Here is a 19,804-nt window from a genome sequence, read left to right as displayed (position 1 = left end):
CTAGGAGTTGGCAGGAGTAGAGGTGGCTGTGAGGGAGGGGAGTAAAGCTGAGGTTCCCACTCCCGCATGCTTCCCCTGCTGGAGGAAATAAAACTAAGGTCAGCCTTGACTTCACGTGTCTGTCTCACAGGCTGGGGTCCTGGGCACACCATCATTTCACAATTAGGCTTTCCTCACAGAGTCTCGATCCTGCATCTCATTCATATTTAATGTGAAAATGGCTGCAGGATAAAAGAGATGATTATCTGGCTTATGTCAGCCTGGATGTTCTAATCTCAGTAGGAGGACTCACTAGACAGTTACACAATCGGGATGTTTCACACGAGCAGGTTGGGGGAGAGGGGCGGCAAATGGGTTCAAAGGGACAGAACTTAATGGATGACTACTCAGTAACTTCTGCTTTTACGTTCACCTTTCCCTTTGGAAACACCCCCACCACTGTCATCTTCGCAAGCCCTTCCTTTTTTTTTTTTTAATACAATGTTTTTAGACCCAACAAAGCATTTCCAGGTTTCCTCTCCCGGCTCCCGGGCCGACAGAGCCCCAGCCCCCGCGAGGACTGCAGGGCGTCCTCACACGCCTTGGAGCCTGGAGACTCCGGACCTCGTTCTGGTGCCCCCGGGGGGCTCTTTCACACTTGTTCACATGCGAAAAGAAGCCAGCCCCTCTTTAGGGGCTATAGTCTGAGCCAGGGCCCTGACTCCGAACGCCATCAAAATCACCAGGGAGCCCTGACCCTCTGAACCATGGTTTCCAGGGTGGGGCCCGGGACCCACATGTTCTAAAGCTCCCAGGTGATTCAGGTACAGCTGAGTGGAGGCCTGGGTGAATAAGAGGGCGCTCACGGTCCTGGCCCTCTGTAAATCTGTGGCTGCTTCGCCTCTCAGGTAATTATCTCAACAGCATCCGAGCCTCCGGACAGGGACCTCCCCTCCTCCGTGAAGGCCGCCCCTCCTCTCACACTTGTTCGCCCCATCGTACAACCTCCTCTCTGGCTGTGCCCTCAGACAGAAGCCCCAGGCCACCCCCCAGGCACAGGCCTTCCCTCCTCCTGCAGCCTGTCGGTCATTCCCGGGGCCCCTGCTCATTTCTCCCCCCGTTTCCCCGTGTGTCTTCACGGTGGGACGAGGGTGCCCTTGTGTGTGAGAGGGGAGTGAGCCACATTTGGGCTTAGAGTGGGGTGATCTTTTCTATCTCACTTCCAAGGCCTTACTACCTTGGGGTGTGTTATCTCATTTAGTTTATGCAGAACACAGATGATTTTTGCCACATTATAAGTGAAGAATCTGTGGTCCAGTTTCCTGAGTTAGTTGATGTGCCCAAGGTCCCTTGGTCAACGTGTGGCCAGGCCACAGCGGGCCTTAGCAGTTGAGCAGGTGGCCCTCTGGGACTGCCTGCCCCTGGGTTCTCATCCTGGGCCCACAGCACTGGAAGCTGCAGCTTTTGCAGATACAGGATGGGGCTAAAGTAGGTTTACAGTTCTTCACATGGCAAATACTACAATGGTTAATAAATAATAATACAAGACTAAGCTCTATTTCACATACGACCATAAACCACTTTTGCCCTGCCCTGTGGTATTTGAGCCACTTGTCCCTGATAACAGTAACTTGCACTTGCCTGTTTAAAAACCCAGATCGGCCCTGACTGGTGTGGCTCAGTGGACTGAGTGCGGGCCTGCAAACCAAAGGGTCGCCAGTTCGATCTCTAGTCAGGGCACATGCCTGGGATGCAGGACAAGTCCCCAGTTTGGGGCACACGAGAGGCAACCACACACTGATGTTTCTCTCTCTCTTTCTCCTTCTCTTCCCTTCTCTCTAAAAATAAATAAATAAAATCTTTTTAAAAAGCAAAACAAAACAAAAAACCCAGATCGCCTTTTGGCTTGTTTTACAGACTCTTTCCCTAAGAGCACTTGAAACCATTAGTGTGGCTGGCATCTCTCAGGTTGGAAACTTAACAACAAGTTAAATTAGATAACACGGCTCCTCCTATGTCCACCGTAAGACCACCCTCCCTGAATACCACTGCCTCTGAGTCTCCATGTCTCTGCAGCTCAAGTGCAGGCACCTCTGGCCACCCTTCTGAGCGTTCACCATCAGTCCCCAACATGCCTCTCCTTTCATGAGCTGGCCTCTCATCATCGCTGCCTCCTTGTGCCCTGCTCCCTGCCCCTTCTAGCCGCTGTGCCCACCTGTGGAATTCGAGCCCCTCTTCCTCTGGACGAGAGACCCAGCAGCCTTTTCCTGCTGTACCTGTGCCTCCTCCTCAGGGGGCACCTCCTCCTGCTTCTCTCACTGTTATCTCAGGCACTAGCCCCCTGGCGCTGCTGGAGGATGTGTCTTGGGCCCCCTGACCTTGACCCACCCAGTGTTCTCTAGGGCAGTGCTTCTCATTCTCTCCATGGGAAAGGACAGTCTTGTGATTTTTAAACTTCCAATCTGTCATATACTAATGGTTTTATAAAAGACAGTAAAAATGTCACGGCAATGTGAATTGCTGTAAGCATTTCTAAGCACTCAGTTTCTGTCCTTGTCTGTGCAACGGCAATGGTGGTGAGCTGGCACCTGTCCTTGGAGCACGCTCTCACCCAAACTGGTCTGGACAGCGTGTGCCTTTTAAATAAGCTGGCAGGAAGGTGCTCAGGGGAGCCCAGGGTCATGTGCAGATCTTCCAGAAGGCAGAAGGAATGAAAATCTCCTTTTATGATATTACACAAATCAAGGAAACAGAAAGGAGTCACTTCTTTGCACGTAGAGGCCTTAGTTCCCTAGGAGGGAGATGTGAAAAATGATCTGTCTAAGCGACTGACGGCCCCAAATGTGAGGAAGCCTGTGACAGGAACATCATACATGGAGGGGCATGGCTGCCTCCGCCACCTGGGGCTGTAGCTCCCATTGTCCATGCTCTGTGCGGGCACGACCAAGACAGGAATCGAGTGACTGCGAGGCTGGTGGCACTGCGGCTGCAGTGTGAGCCACCCCAGGGTCTGTTGTCAGAGACCCCTGTGCAGTTCCATCTCCCCGGTCCCATCAGTCACGCCCAAACATGCACCTGCCCCGCAGAAAAGTTTTCAGAATTCTTTCAGGAGCCGTTACTACTTTCAGAACTTGAAGAAAAGTACAGCTTTACCCCTGATATGTGTGGCGCGATGGGGTGGGCGTTGTCCCACAAACTGAAAGATCACTGGTTCAATTCCCAGTCAGGGCACGTGACTGGGTTGCGGCCAGGTCCCCAGTGGGGGGTGCATGAGAGGCAACCACACATTTATGTTTCTCTCCCTCTCTTTCTGCCTCCCTTCCCCTCTCTCTAAAAGTAAATAAATAAAATCTTCTTTTTAGATGCTACTTTAATCTTTGGGAAGTAGAATTACAGATGTAACTTTTTCTTTTTTTTTAATACCCTTTCCCTGTTTTGCCTATTTTCCACTATGAACAAATTAGGGAAGGGGATAAGTTTTTTAAAAATATCAGTCAGTATATGAATTTCTAAGCAGAGGGACTCCAAATGTGCATCTTCTACATCTTTTAACTCTTTTTTAAATGCTGACTCTGAAAATCAATTTGTCAGACAACATAGCACCTAGGTAGTTTAGTGATGAACTGAAAGGACATTAAATTCCATCTGGTGGGAAAAGACCGGAACACTTTGGAACCTTCCAGAGCCTTCCCGTTGCCCGGTCCACTCATCCCCCAGCCACCAGCCGGGCCCTTTCTGTCGCCTCCCTCAGATCTCTGCTCGGATATCACCGTCTCATGAGGCTTTTCCTGACCATCTTATTAAAAACCCTAGTCGCCTCTCAAGTCCGACCCCATGACCCCTTCTTGCTTCAGCTTTTCTCTGGCGCTTATCACCACCTAACACACTTTATGCTGCTAATAAATGCAGTAGTGCATCTCACCTACCCACCCATCCCACTGATGAGAAGCCCTGTGAAGAAAGGGACTTCCACCCTTTTGTCCCCCGCTGCGTGCCCGGTACTCATAAATGCTTGTTGAATGGACAGATCATGGTGGCGGCTCACTGCGGGTGGAACGGTGGTGTGGGGAGGGCAGTCAGCTGGTCCCATCCAAGCAGAGGCAGGAAGTAATGTCTGACCATGAGCTCACCGTCACATCCTCCCATCTGCTGGTTTTGGCAACGGTTGACCACACACCTAACCCTGAGCACCTGCCTGAAGCTGGTGCAGTTTTGTCATTTCCTTTCTCCTTCCTAGGAGCAGGCCATAGAGGTGCTGACCCGCTCCAGCCTGGAAGTTGAGTTGGCCGCCAAAGAGCGGGAGATCGCCCAGCTGGTGGAGGACGTGCAGAGACTCCAGGCCAGCCTCACCAAGCTGCGGGAGAACTCAGCCAGCCAGATCTCCCAGCTCGAGCAGCAGCTGAGTGCCAAGAACAGCACACTCAAAGTAAGGGCGCCCTGGGGGCCAGTGGGCAAGGGAGGGTGGGATGCACACACGCACACCCTTGGTCTTCCTCCACATGTGGCCCCGGAGGGAGCCCGGGTTCTGCACGGCGGTCTGGCTCCCCACTGACGCCCTGAGCTCTTCAGTGGGTTGCTTCTGCCCTCCAGCATCTGGGATGCCTGATGGGTGTAGTAACCGTGGCAGAGGCCTTATCTCAGAGGCTGCCTCCTTGGCCCTGCCTTGGCCCTTCCACAAGGTATTCTCATTTTTGTGGTCTGTAAAGATAATGGTTAAAATTTGATCTCCTTTAAAAACAAAAATGACTGCTTGGATATTTCTCAGCCTAATCGCCAGCCATCAACAACAGTTTTTGCCTCCAGCGAGAACAGTGGAACAGGCATGAGGCTCCCCTGGGCACCTCAGTCAGAAGCACGGGTGAATAAGCTCTGTCAGAGTTCTTTTTCAGAGGGCACCACATCTAGAATTGTCCATATGTCAGCATTGAACCTCTGCAGAATAGAGTCCTGGAGCCCAGGAAAGGAGACAGACTTTGAACCCCCTCTGCCAGCTCCAGCCTGGCAGCGCCTCCCTCTTGACCGACCGTTGTTTGCACTCAGCACTTGGTGGAAATCCCCATCTCAGTGCCCGCCCGCCCACCCACGGCTCTGCTTCACCACCTGGGAGCTGGGGCTGACGGAGTGGACCTGGAGATTCTGTGTGCTTCTTGGGCTAACGTGATTGTCAAGTCCGCAGGCCATCTGCATAAACATGCCATTAGAGGAGGCTGCCCATGGGAAGACCCAGCACACTGAAATTCAGGCTCTCCTTGTGCCCTAATGAAATGAAAGCAAGAGGCGCTACAGACCCTGTGGGCCACGCTCTCGAGCTGCAAGACCACTTTTGGCCCCTCGGGCCTGAGCCGTGCCACAGGCAGCCCAAAAGCTCACAGTTGGTCTCTTCCCTCCCAGAGGGAACCACAGCAGCCCAGCCAAAAGCTAGATCCTCCTGGGGTTTCTCATAACCTTATATCCCAAACGCAGAACCTGAAACCTTTTTCATTATGTTAAAATATATGTATATATTATCTAATGTATTTTCAGTCTGTTGAAGTTACTAGTATAATTTGAAGATAGTCCTGGGACCCTCTTAGCATGTCAGCCAGAAGGGCCTTCTCATAGCATCTTATTTGACCTTAAAGATACAGGACCAGGAAAGGCTCAGGATCCCTGCTTGCAGGCCAGAGTGATGCCCTGCCTTCCCTCCCCAGCCTGAGCCATGCCCACTTGGGCCTCCTGCCCTGACTCAGCGTCCATCTGTGGGGTGTGTGCGTGCGTGAGTGACTGACTGACTGCCAAGTGTAGTCACTGTACACTAAATAAGGTGGATTGAGATTAGTAATAAAAATGTCGGGACACCTTTTTCTTATATAAAACAATTCTAGAATGTAGTTAGGTTCATTTTGATTTTTTTTTTCATTGAAATTTTTCTGCTTAACATATGACCACGTGTCTGACCCAGACCTCAGCAAGGTGCCCGCAGGCCTGCCCTTGCTGGTACTGGCGGGCCCGCGGCTCTCCCTCACCGGTTTCCCCTTTGCCCCCTTGGGGCGGGTCTCCCCCGCTGCCCGGGAAACTGCCAGGTGCGGGGCCCTCGGGTAAGATGGTCCTGCGACTGTGGGGAGCTGGTGGAGACCTGGTCACCTTTGTCATCAGCGACGGTGTTTGTTTCTTCAGTGTGTCTTTTTCTCTCATCAGCCTACCCGGAGAGCACCAGGGCTCATTTTTTATTTCTAGATTAAATCTAATTTTCTCATGTTACAGCCGTTTCTGACCCCAGCATTGGCATTATTATTAGATAATTCGCCTTCCTCTCCTCTGTTACCATTAAAGGGTTTGACTCAAATGCATTCTGCATTTGACTATGTGAGAGGGAGGCTGTAGACCTTACATTTTTTATTATAGAGCAATTTCTTCTAAATCAGTTAAGGTTTTAATGTTTGCCTTCACAAAAAATGAAACGCAGTTTTCACAAATTAATGTTCTTTATCCGTATCTTGGGGGAATTCTTTAATACTGTGCAGTTAATGAAACAATTCAGCAATACTTCTTCCAAAATTATTGCTCCCTTATCTTCATCTGATCTAATAATCAAAACATATCCTCTAGTAACAAGACTTCTCTGATTTTAATTATCTTAACCCCTCGTCGCCAGGAGTGGAGCTCTCCCCAGTATCGAACCCACACACAGGAGGCATTAGCCTTCCCCAAAGGAATAAGGTTAATTGAATGAGATACCTTCCCAGGGCTTTTTTCCCCCTAATGTGTATAATTTATAGTCTCATGTCCAAACTAAGCAGCGATACAATTATTAGGAAAATATTTTATGAATGAGACCTGTCAAATTGACAGCCTGATGCTTTTGCAACTAGCTCTCTGACCCAGCAGTGGTGGCCTCACAGAAGTAGCAGCGAGCCGTACCTGCACTTCCCAGGGCCTCCCCTCTCCTCCCGCTCCTCCCTCCCCCACCCTTCCTCGCCTTGCCCCCAGCCCTCTCCTCCTTGGACTACTTCGGCCAGCAGCAGAGACTCTGGGACGTTCTGCTCGGGGCTCAAATGAGGATCCGTTTGCAGATGCTGCAGCTTCTCGCTCCCTCACCATCTTGGAACTGCGGCTGCTTTGCAGGAACATTAGCAGTAGTCTCGGAGACAAATGCTAATGACAGTCACCCGTGGGGTGTGGGAGGTGGGTCTCACGAGAATCTTGAGATTATTGAGAGGGCGGAGCGTGCAGGGGTCCCCCCGCCAACACACTGTGGCGGGGCACTCTGCAGGGGAGTGGACCTGGGGGCTCATTGGTCGCCTTCTCTAGCACCTCGAAACTCTCTGTCTCTTTGTGATTGATATTTCTTCCCTTCCCTTAAACAACTGATTCATAATTTTTTGAGAATAAATTGACAGTTGGGTGTTTCCCAGTCTTTCCCTCCCTGTGTTCCACTTCATCGAGCCAAGTTCACCGTGAACCCCTCACTCTCCACACACAGTAGTGTGTCCTCTGACCTTTGAAGAGACGTGGAAACCGACTCAGAAGTGGGAGATGTTCCTTCCTGCCCATCCCGAAACGTGCTCAAGCACAGTGCCGCTTGTAGGCGATAATTCCATATTCGTAATTAATGAAGAACCCAACTGTCGTTATAAGGCTGCTTTTCTGATAACTCTATTCTATAGTCTTCTGTTGGGACACTTTAAAACAGAGGCAGTATAATTAAGCAGTCACCTGCACTATGCTCACTGTAGCACAGAAAGCAATACTACCAAAAGCTTCAATTTAAAATGATACTTATAAGAAAAGTTAGCTAAAAGGATGCCAACCTCCCATAAGGAGAAATCACATTTGTTGGCAGGTGTATTGGAATTATGTGCAGGACTGTCTCCAAACTGTGCGTGGCTCCCCAACCCTCTGCACCCCTCACCGCACCTCCTGAGGGGCTAACAGGTCCTCTCGACCCACCGCAGAGCGTGATGTGTCCCTCAGGAGGGTGGGACAGATGATCACTGCTTCTCTAGAGTCGCTCGGTGCCTTTAATTCTGGGCGCTGCCTCTTTGGTTATGTAAGTCTCCTCACCAACAGCGTGTTTACTCCGCACAGAGGCTGCCCTCGGTAATGTTTTAACAAGCATCTTATTGACATCTCAGTGTATAAAGCTCTAACATCCACATCTCATTTGACACTTGCAGGGCAAGCAGGCGTGGTGATGGCCGCTGCCTTGTGGAGAAGGTCACTGAGATTAGGAGAGGCCAGCACCCACCCAACACCATAAGGTGTTGGCACCCTGGGTGGCATGAGTGAGTCCTAGATCAGCATCTCAGAAGCAGAGGAGCCCTGGGCCAAGCCTCCCTCCCAGGGCGAAGGTGGCCACACTCAGGGAGCAGCGGCAAGGCCCCAGGGAGGGGCCCCTGGGAAGCAGTTGACAAAATCAGGGGGCCTGGCGCTGCAGACCTCGAGGGCTGTGTTGGAATTGAGGGAAGGCTGCAGGTCACAGGTGGGCTCCTGTGAAAGCGCTGTAAACCAACAGGTGTTACTGGAGATTCATTCAGGGAGCAGATTACTTGCGGGAATCTACGATGCATCATCTTGGAGAAGCACTGGTGCCTCTGGCCGCTTGAAGAGCAGGCCCAGATGTTTCACTAGCTCAGTCCCAGCTTGCAGCACCCGCAGCTGACCGTGACTTACCTTGTCCAGGTGGCCTGTATTGGACCAGGACCCCCCTGGTTTGTGGTGACACCATTCCATGAGAAGTAGTTGGCTCCCATCTGCCCTTTGCCTGGCTCACACCTAGATCACAGCTCGTAGGAGTGAGAGGTGACTTGTGACAGGGTTGCCTACAGGGGCGCCTCTTCTGTCCAGAGTCACACTTCTCCAGCCTGCAGCAAGCCCTCCAACCTAACCACCACTCTCCCCACCAACCCCCTACCTGGCCCTGCAGTCTTCTGGCCTTGGTCTCGAGTTCTCAGCATCCATGTGCACACAGCTCCCACCCAGCCATCTCTGGGCTTCTCCTCCTTGCGCAGCATCAGTAGATTCAATATTTACATACCTGCTACCTCTCACCAAGAAACTGGGAACTGGAGTGGGACCCCCGGGTCAGGTGCACACTGCCCAGTCCTGGACCCCACAAAGGCTGTACCAACTCGAGGGGCTGTGCCTCAGTGCCCTCCCCTGGACCAGGGAACCCAGTCACACTTGCTCTGCTCCCAATGGGGGCCCCTTAGCACAGGGCCCCAAGTGAGGATCAGGTGTCACACACCGACACCTGAGCTGTCAGTCTTCAGACAGCACTGGCAAGAGCCTGGTTCTGACCCCTGGAGGAGAAAGGTGGAGCTGTGTACACACTGGAACACAGTCACCTCTCTGGCCCAGAGTTTGCTTTATTGCAAAAAAGTATTGCTACCCTCACTGCGATACCTAGAGAACGATGCCTTTCCAAGGGTCTCTGCGTTAGTCTCCCGTGCCAGAGGTCCCTGCATTTGATATCCCTAGATACAGAAAGCCCTATGTTACAACTTGACGAGACAGACATCTTTTATAAATGCAGTGCCTAATTTGCTGCACCCCAAGATACTTTGCATTTTAAATTAAATGTCCTTATCGTTTGACTCTTAGCCAGGATTTTAAGAACTTAATATAGATAACTCTTATAGCAATTCAAGAAAGATTTGATGAGCAGCTACTAAGTTCCTGGAACTGCATGCATACTCTCTATTATTGAATACATGGGGCCTATATTATAAAGCAGTCATGTTTGAGGGGCATTTGGCAGTCTGCGTTTGCTTGCCCCACATTTCCTTACTGCCGTTGTTTGAAAACCCACCCCTTTTTCATATGAGGAGCACGGAGGTCACACTCGGGCCGGAGCTGGGCCAGCAGCCTGTCTCCGACATTTGGCTGTGTCTCACATGTCGGTGTCAAGCCCACGTGTGTTCTTAGATAAATACCTTTCCAGGCGGATAATCTGGTTTCCAAATTCTGCATTCGTGGCACAGAATCTGGGGCTGCCTTTTCCTGCCATCAGCATTTAACAATCAGAATTTTTCCCAGTACCTGTGTTCCTTCTCCGTGGACCTGCCACAGGACAGTGGGGCCACTGGGAGATGACAAATTGGGATGTGGAGAGCTTCACAAACAGGCCCTGGATTCAGAACCTCTGAGTCTCTCCAGAAACAGTTCAGTCATATTCAGGATCACCCACCAAGGACAAAGTAATAATAACCAGAGTAACACTAATAACCGCCCTCACAGAGTGCTCTGCTATGTGCCGAGCGCCACACTAAGCACTTAATAGGCATTATTTCACGTAAAAGCGCTGTACTTTATGCAGCACTACCCCCATTTACAGATGGGCACACTGAGGCTTAGAGAAGTGAAGTGTCTTGTAGGTCTCCCTGCCTCTATGTGGCTCCGCCCCACCGGCCAGGCGCAGAGCGCAGCAGGCATTGGCCTGACCTCCACACACAAGCCTTTCGCTTCCTCCTGAAAGTGCTGCCAGCAGGTCTGATCGTAGAACTCAGTGATTGTGTTTCTGTCTTTGTGCAGACAGTTTGCCTCTGCAGGGTGTTGCAACAATTAAGTAAGACAGCAGGATGCAGAACCAAGCATAGAATGGGGCCCACCCCATGAGTGTGAGCAAAATCTGAGAGAAGAGTCTTTCTCCAGCAAGAATGACAGGCGGGAGCATCTGTTGCCCTTTCCAGACTGAGTCTTCAAAAGTAGACTTTCCGAGTACTCAGCAAGGAGTTTCAGGTCAAAGAACCAAGCTGAGGGTGCTCGGTCTTGTGCCGTGATGGGCATTCTCAGCATCAGAGCCAGTGCTCAGCCCTGCGCCTTCTGCTTCGTGGCGCTCTGCAGGGACTTCTGTGAGGACGGGCCCAAGGTTCTCAGGTCGGGAAAAGCTTGGTCAGACCTCCATCCATTTGTTCCCCCAACGAGCCAGAGACATCGTTAGAGGCACGGGCACGGTCTTGGGTTCTTAATAAAGCCACCCCCAAGTAGGTGGCAGAAATTCCAGTGGAAGCTATTTAGTTCCCTGTGCATACTCCCATGCAGCCAAATCACAGGCTCCGGTCCTAAAGCCTTCTGATCGGGGCCCATCTCGGGTCTGCAGAAAAGGCCTACAGCTGTGCTCTCAGGGAGAGGAACTGGGACTTGGTGGTGATAATGGTCCCGCATCCAAGGCCTCACAGTGCCAACATCTGCACCTTGTCCTTGCCTTGTGCCCTGTAGCTCAGCCCTTTAAGGTAATTGCTGCTATCACGTTTTACAGATGACAAGTTCATTAACATGTCCAAAGTTACACAGCTTATAAGGGACAGAATTGACTACAGGTTCAATGCCATGCTGAGTTCTGAAGTGCCCCATATTTCCTCCTCTCACTGGCTTTCTTCCTTTCTCCTGATCTCTGAACATGAGCAAGTTTTATGTGTGTTTCGTGTCCAGCATCAGTGAATTCCTCAATCGGAAAGGTGTTTCTGTGTCCCAGCAGCGGTGGATAATCTTTTGTTAGGGAAGGCTGGCGCATTAGTGCTTCCTGCTATTCCACTATAGGGAGAAGAATGAAATAATCACTTTTTCATGAGCACCTTCTGAGAATCTTTTGTCGGGAAATGAGTGCATGCTACCCCCTGTTTGATTATGGCTCAGAAACCATTATAATACATAACATTGGCAAGAGGTCTTAAAAAGGAACTAGGACAGCGCAATTTTACACGATGGAAAATACACAAAACTGCCAGGAAATGCAATAGAAAAGATGGACTAAATGAATTTTATTTACAGAACAGCTGAATCCTTGAAACAGCGAACAGGGTGGGATTCAGGCAAATGTCCAGGCTGCTGGCCAGAGGAGCAGCTGCTCCCTCAACTCTAGAACATCCCCGGTTGGCTTTGAACTGTGGTTGTCGTTGTGGCCCGTCGAGCAGATGGCAACTGGAAGCCCGTGGATGGGAAGGGGCTCTGATTCAGGCACTGGAATTTGTTCACTCCAGGCTTGAAAACAGTTAAATCATTAGAAAACCACCCCCACCCTCCAGCAGGCTGGGTCTTCGTGTTTTGTATTAAGCTGCCTTATTTCCCCCACAGAGCTCCCTTTGTGGGAGGAAAAAGGCAAACTAGTCCAAACACCTTTGTGAGGGGAGCGCCTCTGCTGACTAGCTGGTGCCCAAGGCCCTTCCCGGCAAGCGGGCCTGCGGAGCTCGTGCAGAACCAGTTCCCCGAATCCGCACATCCGCGCGAGCGAGCGCAGGCTTCCCTGGAGCGTGTCAGGGCGCCACTCGGTCTGGGAAGTGTGCTGTCTGTCGCCCCTCGGGCCCCCGGGCCAGGGTCCCTACCTTTCCTCCGAAGGGCCATCGGGGGTCAGGCCTCCGCCCCTAAGATCCTTACCAGTGCTTTTTCCTGGTGCCCGTCTGACGAGCATCTCTACGACAAAGGTGCCCACAGCTTCCGTTTGCAGAGTTCCACCAAAGGTGTCAGCAACTGAGCATATGCATCAGCGAGCCAAACATACTCTGTTCAGAATATTAGGAGAGCTTCTCTTCTCTTCATTCTGTTTGCCATTTCATGGTATTCCTACAAAATGGCCTTTTCCTCAGTGTTTTCCAAATTTTATCTGGCAGCCTTATATTGCTGTGTGTGTGTGTGTGTGTGTGTGAGAGAGAGAGAGAGAGAGAGAGAGAGAGAGAGAGAGAATGCCTGTGCCCGCTGACAGGCATGCTCACGGCAGAGCAGAGAGTGACCACCGGACGATTTACAGGGAATGTAGTCAGTGAAGTCTTTTTAGCGCATTCAGGCTGCAGTAACAGGATACTATAGACTGGAGCACTTACAGGAAACACTCATTTCTCACAGTTCAGGAGGCTGGGAAGTCCAGGATCAAGGGACTAGCAAGCTTGGTGTCTGGCGAGAGCTCCCTTCCTGACTGTTCTCGCTCTGTCTTCCCAGGGCAGAATCGAATAGGCAAGGGAGCTCCCTGGGACCTCTCTGAGGGCACTGCTCCCACTCCTGAGGGTCCCACCCTCATGAGCAAACCACCCCCAAAGGCCCCGTGTCCAGATATCATCACAGAGGGAGTCGGGATCTCAACACACCCAGTACCAGGAAGGGGAGAGGAGGGCACCAACACTCAGTTCACAGCAGAGTCTATTGACCTATTTCAGTCACAGCAACTAATGAAACCCCTCTGTTTTCAGCAACTGGAAGAAAAACTCAAAGGACAGGCTGACTATGAAGAAGTGAAGAAAGAACTAAAGTAAGTGTGGAGATGCCTGCTCAGCCACTCACAAGCCAGAGCTCACTGGGGACACGTGCTAAGAAATGCCGTGGCAGCAAGGGAGCAGCCCCGGGTCCTGGGTCTTGGCCTCAGCAGACGCTGCCCCACGGGGTCTGCTGCCCCACGGGGCACGTCCGGGCTGCCTGGCGCTGCGGGTGTTCACACGTAGGCCTGTGCCTAGGTCCTTTGGACTTCTTATGGAACTATACATTTAATTACTCCAGTATGCACAGAATCAGGGCAGACATCACCATTTTAGAAATTACAAAATACAAACTTGTTTTTCAGCCGTAACTTCCCCCAAGCAGAAGCAGAGCAGAGCAGGGAAACATTTTCCCGGTGAAAGAGTGCACCTGGCCTCACGCCTCCCCGGGCACCGAGACTCCAGCGCTTTCTTCTCCCAACCTCCAGCTCCCCGTCTGAGAAGCAGCATTAGAAAGCGCGTTGTCCCTTCAGTGCTGATTTACATGCTCAGGCTCAGACATTCCCTCTCAGGCCCCACCACCCGGCCTGGCCCTCCTGCCTCAGATTCCTTCCCCAGGGCCTGCCCTTGGCCCTCCTGCAGCTCCCAGGCTCTGGCCCCTAACCTGTCCCCCAGTTCTAGCACCCTCCAAGTTCATGACCTCTTCCCTTAGCCTGGAGCTCTTGGGCAGCCCCCTGTAGAGCACACGGCCCCCTCATCCTCCAGCCTGGCCTCACAGTCTCCTCCGGCTGCCCCCCACTTCCATGGCCAGGTTATCAAATCCTGCCAGGAAGTCACTGGTGTGCTGACCGGGTCCCTGCAGGCTTTTCTTTCCCCTGCTTCTTGTAGGCACCGTGCTGCCCCAGGGGATCCCTCTATGCCCCCAGCAGCCTCCTCTGTCCCCACCCGAGCCCTGAACCCCTAGCAGCCATCCTGGTGCTCTGCCCACAGAGGAGACAGACATACCGTGTCTTTCCCCTTTGCCTCAAAATCACTACTGCTGTCGTTGGCTTCTCCAGTCTCTCCAGGCTGCACCCTCCACCTGGACCCCAGCTCCCTTCCTTCCTACTCCTTCATGCTATTCTGTCAGCTTCTTTCTCTCTTACTGACATTTTTAATTTCCCCTTTTAAAGTAAGCATACACCAACCAACTTACCATGCTGTTCTTCATATTCTCAATTCCGTTCCCTCGGGTTTGCTAGAAAAGCCCATTAGAAAGCCTCTTGGACCTTCTTGCCACCATGCCCAGGGCCTTCCCTCAGTCATGACGCCCTCCCCCCCCCCCCTCAGCCTCCCTGATAAGGTGCCTCCAGGCCCAGTCCTGCCCACTCTCACCGCCCCCCCCCCCCCGCCCACATCCAGCCTCTGCCGGATCTTCTTGGGCGGCCCCTAACCCTCTCTACAGCTCCAGCTTCTCCAAGCCCTATTTTTTTTTACCTGGTGGACCTTCTGTACCTGCCTCTGTCACAGTCTTCTTCCCTTTCCCTCTTTGTCCCCCCTCAAAAGAAGGAAAGTGTGTGCCATCTCCTAGTGTGGAATCAGAGGACCTTGGGCCTCCACCCAAGCTCCCCTCCGTCCCCACGCTGAGAGCAGCCGCACACCTTCACTCCCAAGGCTCCTGGATTCAAGCCTGCAGCACACCCGGTCTGGTCCTCCCAGCTGTGGGCCTGCCTTGCTGGCCCCGCCCTCCTCCCAGAGCATCCTTCCCGCCTTCCTGCTGCCCTTTCCTTTCATCTGCACACCCCAGCCCCCACCACCACATCAGCATCTGAAAGCCACCCCACTCGGTGGCTTTTCTGATAAAATGTGACCTTGGCCTCCCACTTGTTAGCGATCAAATGCTTTTTCAGACACGTGCTCACATCTCCTCCCCATCTCTGCCCTGAGACCCCATCCCCCATGGTCTGTAAAGCATCCTGCGCCTTCGAGGCCCGCCTCAGAATCTAACTGCTCAACACACAGACCCTGTCTGCAGACCAGTCAGGTCTGTCCCAGGGCCCCCGCAGGGTTCCTCCTCCCCGTGCTCTCTGGACTTGGTCTGCTCTGAAAGAGCCCGTGATGTTCTCGAGGATGAGAAGCCGAGTGGCTCTGATTCTCCAGTGCCGGGCGCATAACGGGTCGTCGGTAAACATCTGTTGACCAAATGAAAAGACCTGATGCTTTTGGTATAAACTCCAAGACTCTGTCTTCTCTTACACGAGCTAAAGAAACTCGCAGACAGAATGTGGTGGTGAGCGGTGTGGAGGTCACCGAGAAAGGACAAGCCCCAGGCTTCTGCCTGCTGTGACAGGGCCTAGTCCTTTTAGTATTTCCCACAGCCTGCTGTGAAATAAAATTGTTGAGTTGGCCAAAAAGTCTATTTAGGTTTTTCCCATAAAATGAAAGACACATTTTTTTTATTTTCACCAATAACTCTATTGATTTGGATATTTTGAGCATGTCGGCCATCTCCCACTATTGGCTTCTAGTGGGCAGAGGCCAGGGGTGCGGCTGAACACCTTCCAATGCATCAGACAGCCCCACAGTAGAGAATTATCTGGCCAAAATGTCAACAGTACCAAGAGACTTCGCAAACCACTTTTGACACGTTCTATCAGTCACAGCACCTATATACACTGCACAATTTTTTTTTTGCATTTCAGTGGCTTTTTTACCTTTTCTTAAAATGATAAAGCGTAATGTGCCAAAAATGTTGCATATCTTCTTCCACCTTCAGTATTAAAATGGTTACACAAAAATAAACCAATTTTGATAAGTCTTTTTTAATGCACACTAATATGACAGCTGTCACAATATAGTCTAACAAAATTGTTTCAAATGAAGTTGACAGAAACTAAGCACTAGTAGGGCCATCATATGGAAAAAAAAAAATAAAACTTTTTGGCCAACCCAGCACACGGTTTACTCCCACTAGCCCCTCTTTGCTCTGTTTTGTTGGTTTACATGAGGAAGGCCACTGAACAAGTACAACCACAGAGAAACTACGAGCAGTCAGCTGCTCACTGAACCGGACCTTGTAGTGGCCATGGCAGAAAGAGGTCTCCCGGGGCCTTGGGCATTTTTATGCGGCGTGCTCTCCTGGTGACACTCCCATGGAGCTTAGAGAGAGCAGAGGCTAAAGTTGTGGCTTCAGGAGTGCTGGGGGAACTGGGGTGGCCCCTGCCTGGGATGCATATCGTGCTCTTTCCCACCTTCCCTCCGTGTGTGTGAGGGGCCACCCGCATGGACTCGCCCACTCCTCCCCGACAGCTCACAGAAAGACAGCAGTACACATGCTAAAGGAGCACCAGAAGCATCAGCTCTGGGCACCTGGACTCACTCAGCTCTCAGATATGTTGAGACAGGCCAGAGACTGATGTGATTTCAATGATAAGGAGAACAAAGGAGAAATAATCTTGCTCTCCCACACCTATGCCAGGGTGCTCCTTCCCCGTCCCGGGGCGGTAGAGCGGTCTGTGCCAGCTTTTGAGCCATCCAGCCGTGGGCGTGTGCTCTTTGCCCATGTCCCCGTCCCCAGTACCAGCTCCCAGTTGAGCATATGGGGTGGAGGCCCTGGGGTGCTGAGGTTTCTCTCTGAGGTTGGCTTCTTGTACCAGCTCTTTCCTTCTCTCTAAGCTTTACAAATACATTCCGCTTGCATCAATGTTATGTCTGCGTTCAACTTTAAAATTATACTCTGAGCAGACCTGGTGTGATTCCATATGGAGTGATTTACATGCCGGGCAAGAAACTTTTGCTGGCCAACTGCTAGTTGAATAGTTATTCTAGAGACATTATCAGATGATAATGCTGCCAGGGAAGTTGTTAAAGTTGTCAGATCCTCCGTTCCTGGAGAGCGGGAAGTGGTGATGCTGGTGCTTATTAGAAGGGCCGCTACCAAAAGTACGAGTAGGAGATAACCACCCTGTCTTGCTCTTCGCAGCATTCTGAAGTCCATGGAGTTCGCACCGTCCGAAGGAGCTGGGACACAGGTACATGGTCTCACTTCGCTGTGGGCGTGTGGGGGCATCGGCACGGCCACGGTCCTTGTCTGTCCCCAGGCGAGTGTCTGTCACCGTCTCTGCATTTCTGAGACCGCTCGCCCACAGCTGACTGGCCACTCCTCAAGAACATTTGACCAAGTTAAAGCAACTTATCTTTACTTAAAAAGGAAAGTTAGTGTTTTCCAAACTGGTAACTCAATTTAAATGAAATTGTGATGTAAGCTAGTACTTGCCAACTTGAACCTGAATAAAAACTACTTCAGATTGTATTGAAGATCAGCCCCAAAAGTGCCAGCTTAGGAACCTGTATTACCTGTGGAGGCCAGGTAACAGTGGCACGTGGTAACCTGGTAGCCAGTTAAAGTTCAAGTCCTGTAACGGAGTCCTGCCCCTGGTGCCTGGAACTCTGTGTGGCCGGCTCCTTTCCAGTGGTTTTCTGACAGGTGTACGGCTCTGCAGCCAGTCCTGTCGGCAGATGAGGCTTAGGTTCAGACAGTTTGAATTAGGAGACAGAAGAGAGAATAATTGTCTAAAAGAAGAAAAATTACTTCAACCGAAATGAATTCTCTTGGAAAGGGTTCCCACACGTGTCCCCACACGTGTCCGCGTCTGGAACAGGCCAGAGTGGGGTAGAGAGTCAGGCGGGAAGCCGTAGGAGCGGGGCTGCAAGGTCTGGGGGCCTGGGGCGCCGGAGCGTGGCCACCCGCAGTGAGCCCCACTCCGCCTCGTCTAGGACGCGTCCAAGCCCCTGGAGGTGCTGCTGCTGGAGAAGAACCGCTCGCTGCAGTCTGAGAACGCCGCACTGCGCATCTCCAACAGCGACCTGAGCGGTAGGTTGACAGGGTCTCGCGTGCCATGCTCGGCCCCTTCCAGGGGTCGAGGAAGAGGAAGGTGAACCGTGAGTCTGGGCCAATGCATGACGGGAACATCACCGGTTGATGAGAACCTTGACTAATAAGTGTTTGGTCTCCTCCTCGTCCTCACTGCTCCTCTCCCTCCCTCCCCACCTGCTTAAAGACGGTCACGGTGAGAGCTGTGGCTGCGGAGTGTCTGCGGCGGTCAGTCAGAGCCAGTGTTGTAGGAGGTGGCAGGAGGGACACTCGGAGGATGTTGGCTTTCTGATCTTTTCCTAGTCGTGCGGCCTCTCTCTCGTGGTGTGTTCGGGGGCTGCTGCCAGGGTTGGCCCTGCCCTTCCAGGCTCAGTGGAGCTTTTCTTCCTTTGTCAGGTTTTCCTTGGGAACGCCTCCCCCATCCTTAGCCTTTCTTTGCTCATCCCAAAGTGGTGGCGTCACTGACTGCTTCTGGTTTTGGCAGCTGGTAAACAGTTTAAAAGTGTCTCGGTCTCCGATGATATTTCATTCTTAAAATGTGCGTGCCTTCGATCGAGTGGACTCGGTGCAGTGCATTCATTCGCCTCAGAGCAAGTGGTGTGAGAGAATCCGTTGGTCCCAAAATGTCAGTGTTTGCTGCTCCTCAGGTGGGGCCCTCCTGGTAATAGCTCGAATGCCAGAGGCCTGATCAGAGGCCTGCGACTTGTCGACTCTTTACTGTGTGTGGTACCGGCTCCTTGTCACTTTAGGAGTTTGAATCTATGTCAAGGGGACTCTCCAGGCTGCAACGTACAAGAAAGGTGCAAACATGAAATGCATGTTGCTTGTTTCCGGGGGGCCTCGTTTGGCTGATTTAAAAATTCAATTGAAAAACAAACCAACACTCCTCATTGGCCCTTGTAAAATCTGCACTTTTTTTCCCTTTTGTGGGGCAAACTTTGCATTTTGGTCTTGGTTTTTTTTCCCTTTTGAATCCCCCATAATGCATTATGTTTGCCCTTCCTTGTAGGGTCAGCCAGGAGAAAAGGGAAAGACCAGCCTGAGAGTCGGCGTCCTGGACCTTTGCCGGCGCCCCCTCCTCAGTTGCCCCGCAACACGGGGGAGCAGGCTTCCAATACTAATGGTACACACCAGTTCTCACCAGCGGGGTTAACTCAAGACTTTTTCAGCTCATCCCTGGCAAGCCCCAGCCTACCCCTGGCTTCTACGGGAAAATTTGCACTAAACTCTCTCCTCCAACGACAGCTAATGCAGTCCTTCTACTCCAAGGCCATGCAGGAAGCAGGAAGCACAAGCATGATTTTTTCAACAGGTCCATACAGCACAAACTCCATATCATCCCAAAGCCCATTACAACAAAGCCCAGATGTAAATGGCATGGCCCCGTCTCCCAGCCAGTCAGAAAGTGCTGGGAGTGCCTCCGAGGGCGAGGAGATAGACACTGCAGAAATCGCCCGGCAGGTGAAAGAGCAGTTGATCAAGCACAATATCGGACAGCGCATTTTCGGACATTATGTCTTGGGACTGTCTCAAGGGTCCGTGAGCGAGATCCTGGCCCGGCCCAAGCCATGGAATAAACTGACCGTTCGTGGCAAGGAGCCTTTTCACAAGATGAAGCAGTTCCTCTCGGATGAGCAGAACATCTTGGCTCTTCGCAGCATCCAAGGCAGACAAAGAGGTGAGAGACTTTCGTGGGTTGGTGCCAGCCTGTCAGCCCGTCACTGAGTTGTGTGTGCGTGTCTGTGTGCGATGAAACATGTGCACATCACGTCAGGTAAAGCTCTCTTCGGTTCTACCATTTCTGGAGTTC

General features: G+C 51.8%; 1 protein-coding gene across 8 annotated transcripts in view; it reads left to right on the top strand.

Moving 5' to 3' along the window:
- Positions 1-19,804, top strand: part of CUX1 (cut like homeobox 1) — a 365,888-nt gene that overhangs the window by 275,885 nt on the left and 70,199 nt on the right. For 3 of the 8 annotated variants that reach the window (XM_045819306.1, XM_045819304.1, XM_045819303.1), the window contains exons 11-15: positions 4,217-4,405; positions 13,140-13,198; positions 17,104-17,152; positions 17,898-17,994; positions 19,307-19,672. In XM_045819306.1, the coding sequence (XP_045675262.1) occupies positions 4,217-4,405; positions 13,140-13,198; positions 17,104-17,152; positions 17,898-17,994; positions 19,307-19,672 (760 nt within the window). Of the gene's footprint in view, positions 1-4,216; positions 4,406-13,139; positions 13,199-17,103; positions 17,153-17,897; positions 17,995-19,003; positions 19,673-19,804 lie in introns of all 8 variants that reach the window. The other 5 variants (XM_045819302.1, XM_045819301.1, XM_045819305.1 and 2 more) reach the window with 5 other exon arrangements.

The sequence above is a fragment of the Phyllostomus hastatus genome, unplaced genomic scaffold (genome assembly GCF_019186645.2).
Source record: "Phyllostomus hastatus isolate PE091 unplaced genomic scaffold, TTU_PhHast_1.1 phas_scaffold_385, whole genome shotgun sequence".
NCBI classification, from domain to species: Eukaryota; Metazoa; Chordata; class Mammalia; order Chiroptera; family Phyllostomidae; genus Phyllostomus; species Phyllostomus hastatus.
The sequence above is the reverse complement of the archived record's forward strand: the minus strand, read 5'-3'. Positions and strand labels throughout refer to the sequence as shown.